The sequence below is a fragment of the Sturnira hondurensis genome, unplaced genomic scaffold (assembly GCF_014824575.4).
Source record: "Sturnira hondurensis isolate 20B ecotype Veracruz unplaced genomic scaffold, ASM1482457v3 Scaffold0006505, whole genome shotgun sequence".
NCBI lineage: Eukaryota > Metazoa > Chordata > Mammalia > Chiroptera > Phyllostomidae > Sturnira > Sturnira hondurensis.
The window spans coordinates 2,353,960-2,373,396 of NW_028079136.1; the positions used below are offsets into that span (position 1 = coordinate 2,353,960).

A 19,437-nucleotide genomic window follows, 5' to 3' on the forward strand; every position below is an offset into this window, starting at 1 on the left:
GGGGGTGGTGAGCAGCGAGCTGTATGACGGAGATGAATTTCACCAAATTCAGCACAATTTCTCACTGCCAATTAATTAATCGAGCTTCATTGAGGAGGCCAAGCCAGTAAATCACAGGAAGGCTGGAACTTTGAAAGGAGCTCATTAGGGCACAAACTGCCTGGTGGGTGGGGAGCTGGCAAGAGCCCCTGGGCACCCCGACCCTCTACCCTGCCTTCACCCCCCTGTCCTGCTGGGCTTTCTACCATCCGGCCTGTCCCTGGACTTTACCTTTCACCCTAAGTACTGACAATAGCCACCTTCACTGGAACCTCTGAGGCTAGCACTCAGCCACCCAGGTCCCAGAGGGGGACAGGTATTAGCAGGTCTCTGGGAGGAGACAGAGGCAGAGGACAGGGGAAACCCAGGCTTTTCCCGGGTGTCTCTAGAACTTCACGGTTTTGGAAAGCAGTGTGATGCAGGGGAAAGAGTGTGGACACTGGCTTTACAATATTGGATCTGAGTCTTACCCACACAGTGGGTCACGGCCCAGGATGGCTCTGGCTCAGCAGAGCTGGAATTCAATTACTGCCTGGCCATTATCAGCTGTATGATCTTCAGCAAGCTGCTTGGTTGTCTGAGTTTCCTTCCTCTCATAGCACCAATGGATCAACAATTAAATGACACAGTGGAAGGAGGGGCCCAGCAAAGTGCTTGCCCAAAGCAAGCATTCCATGTAAGCCGGTTATTGTTCTTTTTATTACTGTCATGTTACCTATTACCTGATAAAACAGGGGACAACAAACATTCCCTATACAGTGCCAGACAGCAGTGTTTTTCTGTTTTTGTTTTTTTTTAACCTTGCAGGCCACATGGCCCGTTGTGATCACTCAGTTCTGTCGTGGTGTGAATGCCGACATAGACAGCACCCAGAGACCTGGTCATGGCTGTGTTCCAATAAAACTTTATGGCTCCAAAATTTAAATTTCACATAATTTTCATGTGACATAAAACCTTGCTTCTGATTTTTTAACTATATAAAGATGAAAACATAGAAATTTTCAGCTCATAGGCCACATGTTCCCGAAAAGGCAGCAGGTTGCCTTGGGCCCACATCCATCAATTGCCATGCTCTACACTAGAATGTAAGGTCTATGAGGACAAGGAGTTTTGTCAGCTCTGTTCACTGCCATACTCCCAGCAGTGAACAGTACCTGGCAAAAAGCAGATAGTCGATAAATAGTTGCTGAAAGAACAAATTACAAGCTGTGCAATTTTGTGCAACAAGTCAGTGAACCCCTCTAGGCCTTGGTTTCTTCATTGGTGCCATGGGGATGTTTGCACGCTGAGGAAAACATCAAATGAAAGGAGAATGCCTGTGGAACCACTTTAGCTCTGCAGGTGCAGTACGGTGTAGTTGCTGTTTCTGACCACACGGGGGCTCTCCTCAGGCAACTCTCGCTTCCGGACACTCCTGAAATGAAACGTTCCTCTCTGCCAGGTCTGGTGTGGGAATGAGAGTTGCCTGTGTATGGAAAGAAATCTGCCCCGGAGAGGGGCATGCCCAGATAGGAATATCTTCTCCTGTGCCAGTTGGGGGTGGAATGGGGGGCTAGGACATTGGCCAGGAGCATCAAAGTAGTCCAGAGTTTTATCACAGATGCTCTGAGAATATCAGACCAATGAGGCTGTGAGGTAGACTGGGCATTAGACTCAGGCTGACCAGGTCCCAACTCTCCAAAACTTACTGTGTGATTTTAGGCAAGTCAGTTAGGCTGACTGAGACTCAGTTTCACCTCTTGCTCTGCAGAGCAGGGTCTGACTCCCAAGCCAGGTGGCCCATCTGGCCTGGTAAAGACACATTCTGGCTTTGGAACAGCATCAGGGAGTTAGTACAAATAAAAAAAAAAAAAAACCTGCCTCTAGCTTCCAGCCTTCTCGTACAGGTTTTCAGCTCTAAACACAGACCCCTGCTGTTTTTGTTTTTTTTTTTTCACCAAATTGAAAATTTACTGCTGCTTCGCAAATGTTTACAGCTGAGATGCACTGCTTTTGGAGGACAATTGAGTCTAGTCACTTTTATTTGCTCCTCTCATCCAGCCAACCAGCATGAAAAAAGATGAGATACAAACCCCATTTGGTCATTTTTCTACTGCCCAAGGTAGGACCTTAAAACAGAAGAGAGGAATATGCAGCATGTGAAGCTGGGGATTCCTGATGCACTTTCCCCGTGGACTCCATCTGCCTCTCTCACCAAGGCCCTGGCTCCATTTGGCTCTCTAAGCAGCACACACATTCAAAGGCTTCTGACCCCACGGGGAGGGGCGCTCTGTCCAGAGGGCTGGCACTCTCTCCTCCCCACCTTGCTATGTGACCTCAGACAAATTACATCCCCATCCTGAGCCACAGCCTTCTCATCTATAAACTGAGCAATTCCCCATCCATCCTCCATCCTCCGCTAAGAGCATCTCTTGAGTCCACGATCCTGTGACCCTGTCCCATAATCTTGAGTACATTTGGAAAAAGCAGAATGATCTATGAGTCCAGACCAAAATGTAGAAGCTGGAGGACAGTGGGGGTTTTCTGGACAGCCTGAACCAAACAGTGGGACATGAGGCAGAGAAAGGGGAGCGGTTTGCTTGCCCCACCCCCATTTAGACCAGTCACAGGAACAGACTCAAGGCACCTACCCCCAACCCCACAAGCTCCACAACTGTCACCAGGACATACCAGGACTTTCTACCTCTCTTCCATACAAATTTTAGCATCTTTCCTTGAAACTTGCCCCAAATGCTGGCCCTAGCCTCCCCGACGCCCCTGGCTACAGTCCCTCATGACCCACTTCAGGCTCAGCCCCACTCAGGTCCTGGTGGAGGCACAGCTTCCATCCTACTAACTGAGGTGAGTGCAATGGCTGGAATTGGTCCCGAAGCCTTAGGTTGGTCTGGAGCTGAGGCACCTGGACCAATCAAATCACAACCTTCACCCTAAACGCGCTCAACCCTGTGCCACGTTGACCCAGCATGTGTTCGGACATCAGCTTCACTTTCTCTTACCCAAGCTGTCTAGTCTCTAGACTTGGTGGAGCCCCCCTGCTTCCCAAGGCACCCAGTGCCCACCCTGCTCTTGCCCAGTCTGTTCCCTAAGGAGCTGGATCCTCCTTCTGCTGCTGGAGTGAGTGAAGGAGAATCAACCCCCCTGAACCTAGACATCATGTCCCACTCGCCTGCCTGCCTTCAGTCCTGTTCCACCCACTGGATGCTGTTGGCCACTCCACCCAGGAAGTGCTGAGTGCCCTTTTGTACCCTCCCCAGTCCCTATGCCCTCCACAACTTCATCAACTCCCACAGTCAAAATCCCAGCAGCCCCATCAGAAAAGGAAGGACTCAGGTGACTCGCTCTGTGAAGATGCCCAAATGGCCACCAAGAGGTCTTTTCTGCCATCTACGCACCTGGCTCAGGGACCTCAGGCCCCCCACAGCCAGGTACCTGCTTACCTTCTCCAGCTGGTGGACACCCTCTTCTACGCAGCAGATGGAGGCCAGTGTGCGGAGCGCCTGGGGGTACACACACCGGAAACTGTCCTGCCTGCAGACCTTGAAGAGTGCGACGACCCCACCCTCCTGCCAAGAAAAATGAAATATCACGTGACCTCACTGTGAGACCTCTCCTCAGGCCAGTTCAAAAATAATTGACATCCCTCACTCAGCAGATGCACTTCCGAGTCTGTCGGGTGGCAGAATACGGCACACCGAGCTATGCCACTTGGACATAAGAATGATGTTGAACTGAAGGCAACTGGGAAGAAGCAAATACAAGAGAAGATTCCCGCCATCCTCCTACTTGCCTGAAAGCAGAACACAAATGTACAAAGTTGTCCCCCTCTCCCCTCTACTGGGAAGGACGAGGTTAATCACCAGAAACTACCTCAGACCCTTATCAGCCTGGAGATGGCATCACAGGAACTTACATGACAAACTTCACCACCAGCCTTTAGCTCCTATTCGTTTCCCATAGATTCACCTTCCTACAGTTTGCTGCCCCAGAGATTCAAGATTGGAGGTCCGTTTTCTCTGTCTTGTGACTGCTCCAAAAATCTGTTATTCCTCCACTAAGCTTCCATACATGCCGAGGTTCTAACCAACTCCCTGAATTACTCATCTCTGAGTGCTCCCACACATCCATGCTAATAAACTTGTTTGTTTTTCTCTTGTTAATCTGTCTTTTGTCAGTCCAGTTTGCAGCCAGAGAGCCTGGGAAGGTAGTAGATAACAGAGTTTTTCCTCCCCTACACATACACATGCACACACACACACATACACTCCCATGTGCACATACATGCTGCAGTTAAATGCTACCTCCAGAAATAATGTCACCCTTGACAGTCCAAGCTGGAGGTGAGAGTCCCCAGAGGCTCAGGGGCGGAAGTGCCAGGGCCAGGGCAGGCCTGGGCGCCAGGGCCAGGCTCAGCCCCATGCAGTACACACCCGGTGACTCCCTCTGAGAAGCCCCTACAGAGCAAGCCCCTGGGCACCTGAAATAGGCTCCAGAAATAAGGCTGACGCAGGTGAAGGGAGCTGAAGCCTAGATGCCCCGTGCTGGTTCTTGCTCTGCCAGCAAGCACCCGTTACTTCTCAGACCCTCCCAGCTACGCGGGCAGAAAAGGAGTTTTACTTATATTGATACTATATTCTATTCCCATCCTGTAATGGAAAAAAGTGAAATCTAGATGGGTGATGCACCCCCAGTCCACATTGTCCCTGTTTTACCACCTTCACTCCTGTTTGCAAAAGGCAAAAAGCAACACCCTTCAGGGCCAACCAGCCCCACTCTTGAGGCTGAGTTTGTACTTTTCCTTTTGTGAGAGCTGGTCAGGAAAGCACCTTGAACTTCAGAGACTGCCCACAGTCTCACTGAAATTGAGCCGTCCCTTGTCATCCCTTGCCTGGCACCCCACAAAGACAGGCTCAGAGGCCCTTTTTCAGAGCTTCTGGCTCACCACCGCAGGGACTAGATGAGACTGTCCAACTCCGGGGGCGTTCATAATTTTGACACTTTATAATCAGTTGAGAATGATCCTTAACCTTTACGTTCCTACTTCCTTCTGAGCTAGTTCATTTGGTGGGAAAGGGGCATATCTTGGGACTGGTGAATTCATTCAGGCAGCCCAAGATATTAATGGTTTGTTATGTGCCAGACGCTGCGCTGGGCACTGAGCAGAGCGGCCCCAGTCCCCGCCTGCACCGAGCTCACGTCTGACGGACAAGGAGTGGTGGGAAGGCCGGTAACTTTTACAGCAAGAAGAAATTTGGGCAAAGATGCAGTGAATTGGGGGGTGGGGGGGACAGGGTTAAAGGCACACAGAGCGGGCACTCCTGACATAATCCGTGGGGGGCAGTGGAAAGGTCAAAGGGAGGCACTCCAATTTCGGATGCACACGATCTCTCCAATAAAAATCTGCTCTGGTGTGGGACGAGACACCTCCTCTCTGATTTCCTTGCGCCACAAGGAAAATCACCCCTGCCTTCCTGTTTTGCCACCATTCCCAGGACATCTAATGATGGTTTCACATAAAGACCTTACTCGGAGAGTAACTGGAATAAAATCAAGTTGCTACCCAAAGTGAGAAGAAAGAAACACCCAGCTGCTGGTCATTAGTGACCTCTCTCCAGATGTAAATATCCATATATGTATGTTTACATAGTTTGTTTATCTATATATGTCTGTATTTATATTGAATCATCTATATTATGCAAATATTATGTTTGTCTGTATATGATACATAGAGATACATGATAGATATTACAGGTAAATTATAGACAGATAGATCAAGATATAGATACAGATAATTTACATCTGTAACAGCCCATGAAGAAACGGTGCCAAGGACGCAGGCTGAAAGCCAGGATCAATGTGGCAGAGCCTTCCTTTGGCTCAGGAAGCACTGAGCCCAGCAGAACTATATTTAAGCCTCTGTACCCATTTGCATTGGAGTCTCATCATATCCTTTCCCTGGCCTGTGAAAAAAAAAAATGGCCTTCTTAGCATTTTTAGTTCCCAGGACAGGAAGGGGGAAAATTCTGAACTCAAACTGAGGAGATCCTGCTTCAAATCCTGGCTCTGCTACTGGTTAACTTTGTGCCCCAAATGGGGTCACAACAGCCACATGACTGAGCCTTTGGGGGAGTAACTGAGCTCATGCATATGCAAGCTCTGGACAGCTGGGCAACCAGCTCTAGACAGCTGGGCAACGGCCAGGCTCTGGGAGGCTCCCTGGTTGGAAGTGTCTCATACCCTCATACCATGAAAGGTGTCTCAAGCATTGGAATACGTGGGTGGTGAGGAGAATGAGCCAGTGAGGAAGGGAGATGGATTCGTGGCATGGACCACCCTGAAGTCCCCACCCAGGACCCAGGAGCAGCACTCATCCTAGCATAGAGCCAGGAATCGCCTGAGCTAGCAGAATCACGCTGTTGGCTGAAGCTTATTTAATTTTATAGAAAGCTCCGGGCTGGGAGCCCAGCTGTATATGATATTCATTATTCAGACAGACGTGAGATAAGCTATCAAAGCTGTGAAGGGTGGTGGGAAGAATCATAGAGGAGCAGAGTTGCAGGGTAATTTTGACAGAGCACAGGGGAGTTTTCTGTGCTTTGTAGTCAGAAAGGGAGGGGGGTCTTGCTCCCATCGCCCTAAGGAAGACTGGGTTTGCCCTTTGGCTTACAGAGGAGCCCCAAAAGCTGAGATGATGGACCTCAGACAAGCTGTCAGATCATCTCCCAGAGGCAGCTCAGATGCATGTAAGACCCAAAGACAGGTCACCCTGGGCTCCAGCGAGGTGGACACTAGGCAAAGTGGCCCACATGTGTTGCAAGGTTGGATGCGTTTCCTGAGCATGGACAGAGAGAATGCTGTGCAGGGTGTGCCAGGGACTTCTGACCCCTCCATCACTGTCAGGACTGGAAACCCAAACCCACTGATTCTGCTGGAGAAACAGTCTCACCGTGTTCTGGACCAGAAGGATGGGAGTCACCCCTCAATCTTCTCTCTGTTCCTGATTTCTGTCTACTCTTTCCCAAGGACTGGACATGTGAGAAGTTTGAAATTAAGTTTCTGGTGTCAGCAGATCTGGTTAAAATCCAAGGTCTGCACTAAATATGTGTGACTTTCTTTCTGGGCCTCTGGTTCCTCATCTCGAGAATAGGAATTATAATTATAATACATTACAAGACTATTAGTATAATGAATGGAGTGCTTCACACAGACAAAAAGGACTCAGTAAATAATGAAGGATGTACCAGGTGGGAAGCTGGCAAAGGGAGGAAAAGGATGCAAGGGAAAGGAAGGGGGGCTGCTGCTAAGAGGGCGTGGAGAATAGCAACCAAGAGCACGGCCTTCGACCTTCGCTGCCCAGCGGCGAGGCTCAAATTCCAGCGCAGTCACTTGCTAGCTCTGTGACCTCCTCGCTGTCTCAGCTCCCCAGCCTTTATGATGCAAGGAGATAGCACCCATCACAGAGGACTGGGACGAGGTTCAGATAGGTTGTTGTGCAGAAAGTTCTCGGAACACGGTCTGTTCCATATGGCACACAGGAAGTGCTCTACAAATGTTTATTTTTCATTTCTGCTCCAACAGCCACCACCACCATCATCATAAAAGTTGACCCCTTGTAGCTTTAGAAAGCTCAGGTTCTGCCACATCTTCCCCACTCTTGCCAGCCTTCACCAGCCTCAGGCCTGGAGTGGCCAGGGCACAGCAGGAGCAGGGAAGGAAGAAATCCTGTTGAAGAGGGAGACAGACTTGTAGAAGCAGGAGCTTTGCCTGGAAAGAGAGGTACTCTAAGTTTCTCCGCTAATTGAGCTGGTAAAAAAAAAAAAAAAAAAACCAACTTGACTCCAGAGCTGGACAAATACGGTTTCAAGTGTCAATTGCTCCAGGTATTCAATCACTGTGAGGCCTGGTGTCTTTTTTTATAAAACAGGGGCACTGATACACATCTCAGAGGGACGCATGTAGGCAAGAGATAACTTGTAGGTAGCACCCAGCACAGGGCCTGGTACATCGAAAGCAACCAATCAATAGTCATTCTTCTTCTTCTTGTTAATATTCAGTGAGACTCATGTATTCCCTTAAGCAGGCTCTGGCATGGTGTGGCTCATGTCCACACTCAAAGGACCATCCAAATCTTTAAACAACTATTGGTCATAGTTCTTGAGAGCCCAGGGCTGGTGTTGGGGTTGGGGGTAGTTAAATAGCTGAGGAGTGGGTCCCAGACCAGGCCTTTCTCTCCTGCTTTCTTCAGACTGGAAATGTTGGGGATCAATATTTGACCAGTGAGAAGTCCTGGTCCCTAAAGGAGACTAAAGCCGTAATCAGCTTAGATCCCTCTCTGCTTTTCTGAAGTGTAGACAGGCAGTAGGAGCCGTCTACAGCACGTCAGGACAGAGCTCAGGGTGCCCAGGCCCCAAACAGAATAAAAGCTTTAGTGAACTTTTCTTCCCAGAAAATTTTTAAGGCCTGCTCTCTCCGAAGCAAAGAATCATTTCAGGCCCCACAGTGCCCTTCAGAAGTTTCCCCTGCTCCTTCCACACCTCAGATCCATACCTGGATTCCAAACCCAGGCAATATTTTCAACTCAGTTTGAAAGGAGAAAACAGTCCTCATTCCAAATGAAATGAGCAGCAGCTCATTTCTGTTTGAAGTTAATGATTGAACTGACGTTGAATCAGTTCCAGCCCCAGTCTGGAGGTCTCTGCAGAGTCAATGCTCTCTCTCGACAGGGCCGAATGACTGAGTCACCAAATACTTGGAGAGGACAAATCTGATGCTACTCTCTCTGTCCCCTCTGCCCTAACAACACCTCAAACTTGCCAAGTAAAATCATACCTAAATCACTAAGAAACAGTGGTTCTCAACCCAAGAAGCACATTAGATTCATGCCGAATGCTAGAATCTCAACCCCCAAGTCTATTCCACACCAATTAAATCTGAATCAGAACATTCTTAAAGCTCCCCAGTGACTCTAATGTGTAGAGTTCAGAACTTCCGAGTCACGCTTTGGTGTAAGAACCTGAAAGGCCTCAGATCAAACCAGAAGTCACCACTTGAGTGGGCTTTAGGACTATGAACTCTAAATCAAAGAAACTTCATCTCTAATTCTGACTCCACTCTTTACCTGTTGTGGGACCCTAAGCAAGTTCCTTAAACCATTTCTTCAACTACAGATAGAAACAACATGATACCTACTTCATAGGATGGTCTCATGATTAAACAGAAACACTGTATGCAAGGCATTCAGTACAGTGGACACTGAGGTCAGTATCCACCTCAGTATCCACAGCAATACTCAGAGGTCAGCTATGGCTGTTATATGGAATTTATTCTCCCCTGACCGGGGAGAATACCTACTGCAGTTACCTACTCTTCTAGAATTCCTTAAGGGCTCAGATCAGTGATTCTGAGAGTCTGGACGTGCCTCAGAACCACCTGTGGAGCTTGTGAAAGCGCAGATTCCCAGTCCGACCATAGACCTCAGTAAGGTAGGGGTGGGGCAGAAGGATCTGTGTTTTCCAAGCGGAGTCAGGACTGGGAACCACTGGGCTAGAGCATCTTCCTGTGACTGGAACCTTAAGTTTATTGAAGGCCATTACTTTGCTTTCAGTTAGACCACTGATTCTGTTCCCAGTGGGATGTCGTTTCTCAAGTAAAAGAGTGAAAATGAAACAGACCCTAATGAGGTTCTAAGGTTACCAATTGCCTATATTTGCCCTAAATGTTTGGCTCTCAAGTACACAGGCAGGATTAGTCATGAAGCTAATGAGTTATAACTTCCACTGTAATTGCTGAAAACCACCACTCTCCTATTGTGTCTCCCCCTTATGTAGGAATGGCTGCAGAGATTTGGGGGTCCGGCCAATCAGTTTGGGTTTGGTAGGATACGTGCAGATGAAGGAAAAGGCCTGATATTTATAACAAGACATCTTCCATGAAGGAAGATGGTAGAGGGTCTGAGACATCAAGTAGGGAGGGAATCAGAGGGGCAAGCCCCCATTAAAGATACAGACACCAAGGCCCAGCGAGGGGAGGTGACTCTTCCAAGGTCACACAACAAGCAAATGCTACAGCCAAGACAACTCCCTGAGCCAAACCAGCTTCCTCACACCCTCCGCGGGCCTGCCACTTTTGGCCCCAAACCGTGAAGCTCACCTTGGCTATTATGCGGCACAAGGGAGCCCCCTCCTGGGTCAGGCTAAACAGGTTTCCCGTGGTGGACTCCGTGGTGTAGATATTGTCTGAGGCGTCGATTTTTCTCACTAGTGCCTAAGAAAAGAGCAAAGTTTGGTGGTTACTCACCCCCACATACCTTCTGTTCAACTCCCTTAACACCTATCAATGGGTCTCATAAGAGTCCCCTAGAATCTATAATCCTGTCCCATCCACCATCCTACTATGGGGTGATGAGGTTCTAACTCTGGGAAAGACTGAGTCAGCATGGAGTCGGAGCTGCGTTTCAAGAATATGGGATCGTTTCAAACCCCTGCGGCACAGATGACAAATATGTCCAGCGCCAGTGGGTTAGAAAACCGGCTCTCAGCATTGACAGTCTCAGCAAGTACCATTTTGCTGTGCTCCTGACTCCTCAGAGAACAGAAACCATCAGTTAAATAAGCCAGCCATCAAGTTGAAAACACAGCTTCCAGCTGTGACCAGAGAAGTTTCTGAATTTGGGTGGTATTAGCCAACAGGGAACTCCAGCTGAGTAATGGGCTAAGGGATCAAGTCAAAGTTACTCTACGTAGCTTATTGCCTGGGGTCACTTGGGTTACTGGCCAGGCCAAACTAGCAACCCTGGGGTCCTGTCAAAAAGTGGGTAAACTCAGTGAGTATCAACACGAGGGGATCCAAGGCGAGTGGTGAGAGGGCGGGGAATACTTCCCAGGGAGGCCTGGGAAAAACAGCACGTGAAACATTTATCAAGAAGGTAAGAACATTATTCCTAGAAGAATTTAGCTTATTTCTGAGAAAAGCTTTTTACTTCATAATCCGCCATTTGCTTTGAAACATGTTATTCATTGATTATAATTAATTTCTTCCTGCCTCTTGAGTTATTTCTGAGAGGCATGGAGAAGGAGATCAGGGACAGTGGCCTGTGGGGGCCTCATGCAAGAGAGTAAGATCTTGACCTGACCAGTGTGTCTCAGTTGGTTGGGCAACGTCCCACAAAGCAATACGTCATCAGTTCAACTCCCAGTCAGGGAACTTGGGTAGGCTGTGGGTGCAGTTCCCAGTCTTGGTCAGGGTGTGTTTGAAAGGAGACGGTGATGGGCAACAGGTCGACGTTTCTCTCTCACACTGATTTTTCTCTCCCTCTCTTTCTCCTTCCCTTCCCCTCTTTCTAAAAATAAGTCAATAAAACTTTTTTTTTAAAAAAGTAAGATCTTCAGAGATGGGTGCTCTGAGCAACCACCTTTGTACTCTCAGTTGCGATATTTATTTTGAAATATTAAATGAATTAATTTTTAATTAACTCTGGTATTATTTAAAAGATACTTAAATAAAAATGTGGAGATCTGAGTTCTAGTCCAGGCTTGTCTTTTTTTAAAACAGTGTGTTGATGAGGAAATGTCATTTATGGTAAAAGCATGGACTTCAGAGCCAAACCGCCTGGGTTCCAATCCTGATTCTGCTACTTCTACCTGTGTGCCCTGGAGTGAGTAACTTAGCCCTGTATGCCTCAGTTTCCTCATTTGTAAAATGGTGGAAATAAGTGTGTGTCTCTTACGGTGGTTGTACCCATCTGCTAATTTCATCAACACATATAAAGGACATTTTTTAAAGATTTTATTTATTTATCTTTTATAGGGGAAGGGAAGGAGAGAGGGAGAGAAATATCAGTGTATGGTTGCCTCTTGTGCACCCCGCGCTGGGAACTGGCCTGAAACCCAGGCATGTTCCCTGACTGGGAATCGAACCTTGATCCTTTGGTTCACAGGCCCGCGCTCAATCCACTGAGCTACACCAGCCAGGGCTATAAAGGATTTTTAAAGGTACATAGCACTGAGAAGAAAAATAAAATTGCTAGCAGTCATTATTTGTGATTTTGAGCAATCGAGATAAATTCCTTAGGCCTCAGTTTTCCCATTTGTAAAATGATGAAAATTAAGGGGGTCTGAGGCTCCAGATAAATGACTCTCCCTTTTTTCTTCTTTATTCAAACTCACAGGATTTTTCACAGTAAGATTAAGTGTGTGTTTAATCAAATTAAATTAAATATAAAAATTATCCCCTAGGGTTTGATAGATGCCTCTTGTAAGATATTCAACAAAAGGTAAAATTAATAATCAAGATTTGTCACCACAAATCTCTATAATGAGCGTATTTCTTAGAATCCTTCCCCGTCGTTACGGTAAGCAGTTAAATAAGTGATACTAATGCTCATATGAAAATGCAGATTTCATATATTGGGGTCCTGTACCTAAATGATAATTACCTAATGTTCCTGATTAGTGTTTGCACTTGAAGCAAATTAGCATTACATTAAACAATTCAAACCCAGTGTCTTTTGCAATCAACTGCTACTATTAGACAATTTATTTCTGAGAATAATTTATTTTAATATCTATATGCATATTACAGTAATTACTCCCCAGACATGTCTCACTGAATCAGCTCTCTGACAATGAAGACTGGTTAGCATCCTTTTCACAGGTATGAATTTGGAAAAGACAAGCTCAGAGACTCCTCTGAAATCATCAAGGCCCTAAGTAGCATCAGATGTCAGAGCTGGAAGGGCCCTCAAAAGCACTGTCCAAACTTCATTACAAATTGAGGAAACTGAGACACAGAAATCTGGCAAGTAGTACCTCATGAGGTTGGACCTTAACCCTATGAGTCCAAATTCCTGTTTTTAAAAGTTAGTGAATTCTTCGCCTTCAAAGTAGATGGAACCTCAGGTGAACNCACAAATCTCTATAATGAGCGTATTTCTTAGAATCCTTCCCCGTCGTTACGGTAAGCAGTTAAATAAGTGATACTAATGCTCATATGAAAATGCAGATTTCATATATTGGGGTCCTGTACCTAAATGATAATTACCTAATGTTCCTGATTAGTGTTTGCACTTGAAGCAAATTAGCATTACATTAAACAATTCAAACCCAGTGTCTTTTGCAATCAACTGCTACTATTAGACAATTTATTTCTGAGAATAATTTATTTTAATATCTATATGCATATTACAGTAATTACTCCCCAGACATGTCTCACTGAATCAGCTCTCTGACAATGAAGACTGGTTAGCATCCTTTTCACAGGTATGAATTTGGAAAAGACAAGCTCAGAGACTCCTCTGAAATCATCAAGGCCCTAAGTAGCATCAGATGTCAGAGCTGGAAGGGCCCTCAAAAGCACTGTCCAAACTTCATTCCAAATTGAGGAAACTGAGACACAGAAATCTGGCAAGTAGTACCTCATGAGGTTGGACCTTAACCCTATGAGTCCAACTTCCTGTTTTTAAAAGTGAATTCTTCGCCTTCAAAGTGGATGGAACCTCAGGTGAACCAGTAGAGATGCAAGTATCAGGGCAGAGTTTGTCCAGCCCCATTAGCAGCTTTCACCGAATTGGAGAGTGGCTCCCCATTCTGCCTTCTGTAAGCATCTACAATGCTCTGCCCTCTGGTGGCCAGGGCTACTGCTGCAGGGGGCAGAGTTGACGGAGTCCCAGCTGCTGGGTTCTTGGCCAAGTCCATACTTCCCCTGTGCTACCCCCAGCTGTGCCTGACCACAGCACGGGCCCTTCACTGTGGGATGGAGGACTTCTCTAGTGGGTGACTTTGACTTGAAAATGCCGAGTCTCTTTCTATTCAATTTTTCCTTGCTCCTTTTCTTTCTCGGCTGTCAGACCTGCGATGTAGTTTTCTACCCCTGCTCCTGCCCTTTCTCCTTCATGGGCATTTCTTATCACATTCTATCTTGGTGTTAGCTCTAAACTCACAGTCTCTAAAGTCAAGCTTTTTCAGGAAATCAGTGAGGAACTGGGTAAGTTTCAAAAATGTGCTCCATCCTATATCATGAAAAGACCATTGAAAGAATGGAAACAAATAAAGGACAATGAACTGGTTAGGCTGAACGATCACATGTTTTCTTAAAAGGTAGACTATGCAGATGAGAAACCCAACAATGAGATATCAAAAAGCAGGAGAAAGGGATGAGAAACAGTTAAAGAGATGCACATAATGTAATGGATCTAAATAAGAAATTAGAAAAAGCAGATAAATTGCTTTTAAAAAAGCAATATCTAATTGCTTTTCACTCAGAAAGAATGACTGCTACCCAGTGGTATTTCTCAAGAGGTAAACCCATGCACAGCAGCCTGGAATGAGTTTCTCAGAAGGAGCCAGAAAAAAAACGTTATGATACCTCTTCCTGAAGCTTCAGGTAAAGAACCCATAGTTAGACAGAGTTGGGGCAGCCCAGCTACGCAAGAGGATTGCACAAATGTGGGCCCATTGGACACGGTGCAATATGTTCAAGATGGTTGGAAATGCTTTGCTACTCTCCCACAGCCATGGGTTCCACTTTTCCTCCTTTGAATCTGGAATGGCCTTGGTGACCAACAGAAGCCAGCACTTGGCAGAAGTGATGTTCTAGGGGATCCAAGACTAGGTTATAAGAAAACCTGAAGCTCATGAAGACTTCTTGGGATATTCTTTTCGGAGTCCTGTGTTACCATGTACAAAGTCTGATACCCTGAGACTCTCGAGCTGGGGAAGCCAGGTGTAGGGCCCCTGATCGATGCTCTCGGCTGAGGCCAGCTTTCCTGCCACCCCCGCCAGGATACCAGACACCAGATAACGCCTTCTAAGACTCTCCCAACCATCTGCCAGCCAAACACCACCACGGCTGCCCCATGGAACACGAGACTCGCTCAGCCTGCCCAAACCCTGAAAATTAAGAGAAAGAGTAAAAATGGTTGTTGTTGGAGTTGTTTATTATGCATTAATAGAGTTTCAGAACACAGGAAAAAAACAGAGATCATTAAGAAACATTAAAGGGATTACTAGACAAATTTCCAGGTGAAATGTTTTGAAAGTGTGGATCTACTATTACCTCTGTCCTAATAGGGGTGTCCAACCTGCGGCCATGGGCCACATGTGGCCCACCCAGGATAGCAATGAATGCAGCCAACACACAGTCACGCACTTACTTAAAACAGTATGAGATTTTGGGGTGATTATGTGTCACAATGTATTTAGTGTGAAGACCAAGACAACTCTTCTTCTTCCAGTGTGGCCCAGAGACACCAAAAGCTTGGCCATCCCTGCTAGGAGAAATGCATGAATTAGGACTCTGAGGAAAGATGCAGAAAGACTGGACCTTCTCAGAAGGAGACAGACAAAATAATAATTCAATCTAGGCTTGGCTTAGCTGTTGGTTTGATGGGAAAATGTCTTCTGGGTGGGAATATCCAATTTAGGGAGGCAAATGTGGATTCGACCTCTTAAAACTAGAGGTTTGGGCAGGCCTGGACCTTAATTAATTTCATGTCTCTCAATAAGGCAAATTCCCAAATCTAGAAAAGTTGTTTTTTGTTTTGTTTTGCAAAATAAAAGAATGTGCCAGAAAAGAAAGAGAAGTCAAAGTGTGAAAGCCCATCTGATCCAGCAACAAGTGCTCATCCTATGAATTAGAGAAAAAAAAACCCCACATGGGGTGTGGGGTAAACTTGGACATTCCGCCGAGTCTCCCCAAAAAGAATAAGTGGGTTACAGGAGGCAAGAGGCCACTGGAGGCAGAATTTATTACTGGGGGGGAAAGAAAAGATGTAGCAGAAATAAATGCTGCTCAAGGCTAAAATATTCAAGAAAAGATGGAAAGAAGGTGTTCTGAGAAGCACAGGACAAAGGGACTCATGTGGTCCCTAAGGGACCAGGCTTCAGGGGTACCCCTGAAAAAGCCTCCCTGGAGGCCTAAGCGACTCTCCAGCCAGGGGCAGGGACGACAGCCATCCTGACAAGGGACCAGAGTGCCTGTGTATCCCAGTCAAGTGTATTTGGGATAAATAAAGTTTTTGAGGGCTTTACTTCTCATCAAGCCCTAAATGAATTTTTTTAAATATATGACCCCTTGCACATTTTTAATTTGACAGGTAGAAATTTTAATCATACATTTTAAAAACAAAGTCGGGAAGGATGTAATTTTCAGCAGATTGTAAATATCGACATAAAATATAACCAGTGCATCACTCTTGCAGATGAGTTCCATGAAGCTAAATGCAATCTAAATATCAGAACAACTTGATACCATCATCACTTACTTAAAAATGCATGAATTATCTCTTTAATGTTTGAACAATTTGCATTTTTTCTTTTCATCGTTATATTTATATTCCCACCCCAATTCTCCCTAGGAATTTTGTCTTAATGTTATACATTTAAGTTTTAAAGTGTTTTAATGATCATCCTTATTATTTAACATTGAAATTTGGGAAATTGTATTTTATTTTCTCTGATTGTAAAAATAATCTGTTTTCTGTTGTGTTACCATTACAATCATAATCAGTACAAATGGTCAAAATAATATAGATTACAAGTTTAATAAATAATCATGAATCATAAAAATTAAAATAGTGCAAATAGATCTCTTAATGAGATGAAGTTTTTATTATTTTAAGACTTTCTAATTCATCTACATATCCATGATTGACTATTGACTTAGTGCTGTATCTTTGAATGTAAATCCTGAAAAATCTTGTCCCCATAAATCTGTAGAGAGGAATGGGGGATACACAGCCAACTTGTATGGCCAAGTCAGTCAATCCTTCGAGCCCATTCTTAGTTATGTAATCACACAGGGATCTATCATCACGCGCTATTTTTAATGACCTACCAGCTGATAACTCTTCTAGATTGGTCCTCCTTTACAGTGGTAAAAGCAAAGAACTGGACACCATTTGACTTGCAAAAGCATTTGTTACCCAATCATTGAAGTCATTTATTCACGGTCTTGATTTCTGGGGAGAATTCCTAAAGTACTTTACCGAGGCTTATCAAGTAATAATTAACTATACCCACTACCCTTTCATTTAGATGACTTTGGGGTTATCCAAATTATTCAGAAAGAATTGGGAAAGTCAAAATATTATTAATTTTATTGCCAACACAACTTTAAAATCAGATATTGTTGTGCATTCCAGATATGTTTTACCAAACCCTGGAAGCTGTAGCTTTTTCTTATTTGATTTGTGGGAAACACCCACCCCACACACTAGTTGGCAAAGGCAGTTCTTTCAGTCAGCCAATTAGCGAAATCAACTTAACTTTCTCTCAATAAAGACTTGACTTCATCTTTAATTTAAAAAATGTTTTGATATGTATTTCATTCAAAAAATGCTTAAACAAACCCATTGATAATAGTTCATGGAAATCATCCTCTAAGAGAAAATGCTAAAAACTGCCAATATGAAAATAATGTAGACTTAAAATAAAGTTTGATTTATTTGTATGTGTTATAAAGCTAGAATAAAACCATTTACTAAAATTTTAATAATGCAAAGTAGCATGTAGCTAACATTGTAAATTAATTATAAATCTAGAAATATAATTTAAAAAGTGCTGTATTCCTTCAGTAAATAGGTGTGTATACGTATTAAACTCTGGTGTTCATTTTACAGAACAATTGAACAAGACCTGAGAAGAAAAAAATCAAAAGTATCCAATTAAATTAAATTCAATTATATTTAGTAGCTCTCACGATCAAACTCTATGTATTTAAAGAAGGCAAAAAAGCATTTACTGATTAAATTAATTAGTCTAGCTGCTAGCAATTAATTTTATCTTTTGCTGACCAGAAGTAGAAATTATCATAAATATTTCATAAAATGTTTTGATAAAATAGGCTTTAACTTCTTTCCTAAAGCGTGTGTACCAATTTTGAAAAAAATTATGTAAAACTTGTCTTTCTGGGTTTTAACCATATATCTTGAAAACTTTGATGGTTCTCAAAAATATCCCAGTCACATTTAAAGAAGTCTGTCTCATTAGCCTCATTAGAGTCTTTGGCTTTTTCAAGATAATTCACTTCACAGCTAGCAAACAGGACTGACTATGAAATATACCTGAGAAAACTGCTTGCACTCAATTTTGTGCCCCCAAAAACCATTTTTAGGGTTTCATGTGTCCTACCAGTGCTTCGTTTAAGGGAAGCCTCAGGAGCCATGCAAAATTTGAGATGAATGGAGGTGGGAGGGATAAGATAAACTGGAAACTTTTATAACGTCCCCTCCAACACACACACACACACACACACACACACACAGCCATATATCTGAATTCAGAAAATCCCCACACTGGGCAAACGGCACAATTTCAAGTGCCTCTGTCAACAGCATGTTGTAAAACAATTTACGGAGGCCGAAGGGTCTTATGNTGTTCTACCAGTGCTTCGTTTAAGGGAAGCCTCAGGAGCCATGCAAAATTTGAGATGAATGGAGGTGGGAGGGATAAGATAAACTGGAAACTTTTATAACGTCCCCTCCAACACACACACACACACACACACACACACACAGCCATATATCTGAATTCAGAAAATCCCCACACTGGGCAAACAGCACAATTTCAAGTGCCTCTGTCAATAGCATGTTGTAAAACAATTTACGGAGGCCGAAGGGTCTTATGGTTTGTGCACGGAGGTTCTCCTCTATTTGATCCCCCCACTCACACCCCAAGGTTTCAGCACAGCCAGGCAATGCACTGTAAGATCTGGGATGAGTGATGAGGATGCCATTCTTTTGGAAAGTAATAGAAGGAATATTTAAAAACTCGGTGTAGTATTGGGAAGATCATTTTGGGGGGGAAACAAGTGAAAATTGAAGACCTGGAAATTAATTTCCTTAAAACTATATGAACTTGCATTTCTCCCAGGAAATCTTTGGCAACCTGGAGAACAGTGCATTTGGAGTGGTTTGAAGACCCTGGCCTGAGTCATTTCAAGGAGTTCAAATGAACGCATCCTGGGCTGGGAGAAACACAAGGTTTACAGGGGAGCTAGACATGAAGAACTGGTGAAAATGCTGGGTGGGGCAGAGTGCCACTCAGTAGGTCCTTGTGAAGGAGTTGGAAGTGCCTGACTTTGCAGGAAGATGAAAACTTGCCAAATGCTCTAGAAGAGAAAGGAGACATTTTTCTCCCATATATGGTAAACATTGTACCACAATTAACCTATGATGGATGCTTTTCCCCAGGGAACGCATGTTCGTAAATCCTTGTGGACTAGGGACAAGTGAAACACACTGACAACCTGCCACAGCTGCGCCTAAGACGGCATTGCCCCGCCTCGCTCTCCCAGGTGCAGATGAGTGTCTGTGGGGACTTGGGCTGCAAGGATGGGACATGTTGCCTGGAGTCCCTGCCCTTGAAACTGAGGACGAGCCTCTGTGAGGAGGGATAGTGCTGTGCT

General features: G+C 44.8%; 1 protein-coding gene across 2 annotated transcripts in view; it reads right to left on the minus strand.

Moving 5' to 3' along the window:
- The window catches only part of INSC (INSC spindle orientation adaptor protein), a 115,416-nt gene that overhangs the window by 36,149 nt on the left and 59,830 nt on the right, over positions 1 to 19,437 (minus strand). For both annotated transcript variants that reach the window (XM_037050167.1, XM_037050168.1), the window contains exons 6-7: positions 10,186 to 10,299; positions 3,477 to 3,602 (exon numbers count right to left, since the gene is read on the minus strand). In XM_037050167.1, coding sequence (XP_036906062.1) covers positions 3,477 to 3,602; positions 10,186 to 10,299 — 240 coding nt within the window. The remainder of the gene's footprint in view (positions 1 to 3,476; positions 3,603 to 10,185; positions 10,300 to 19,437) is intronic.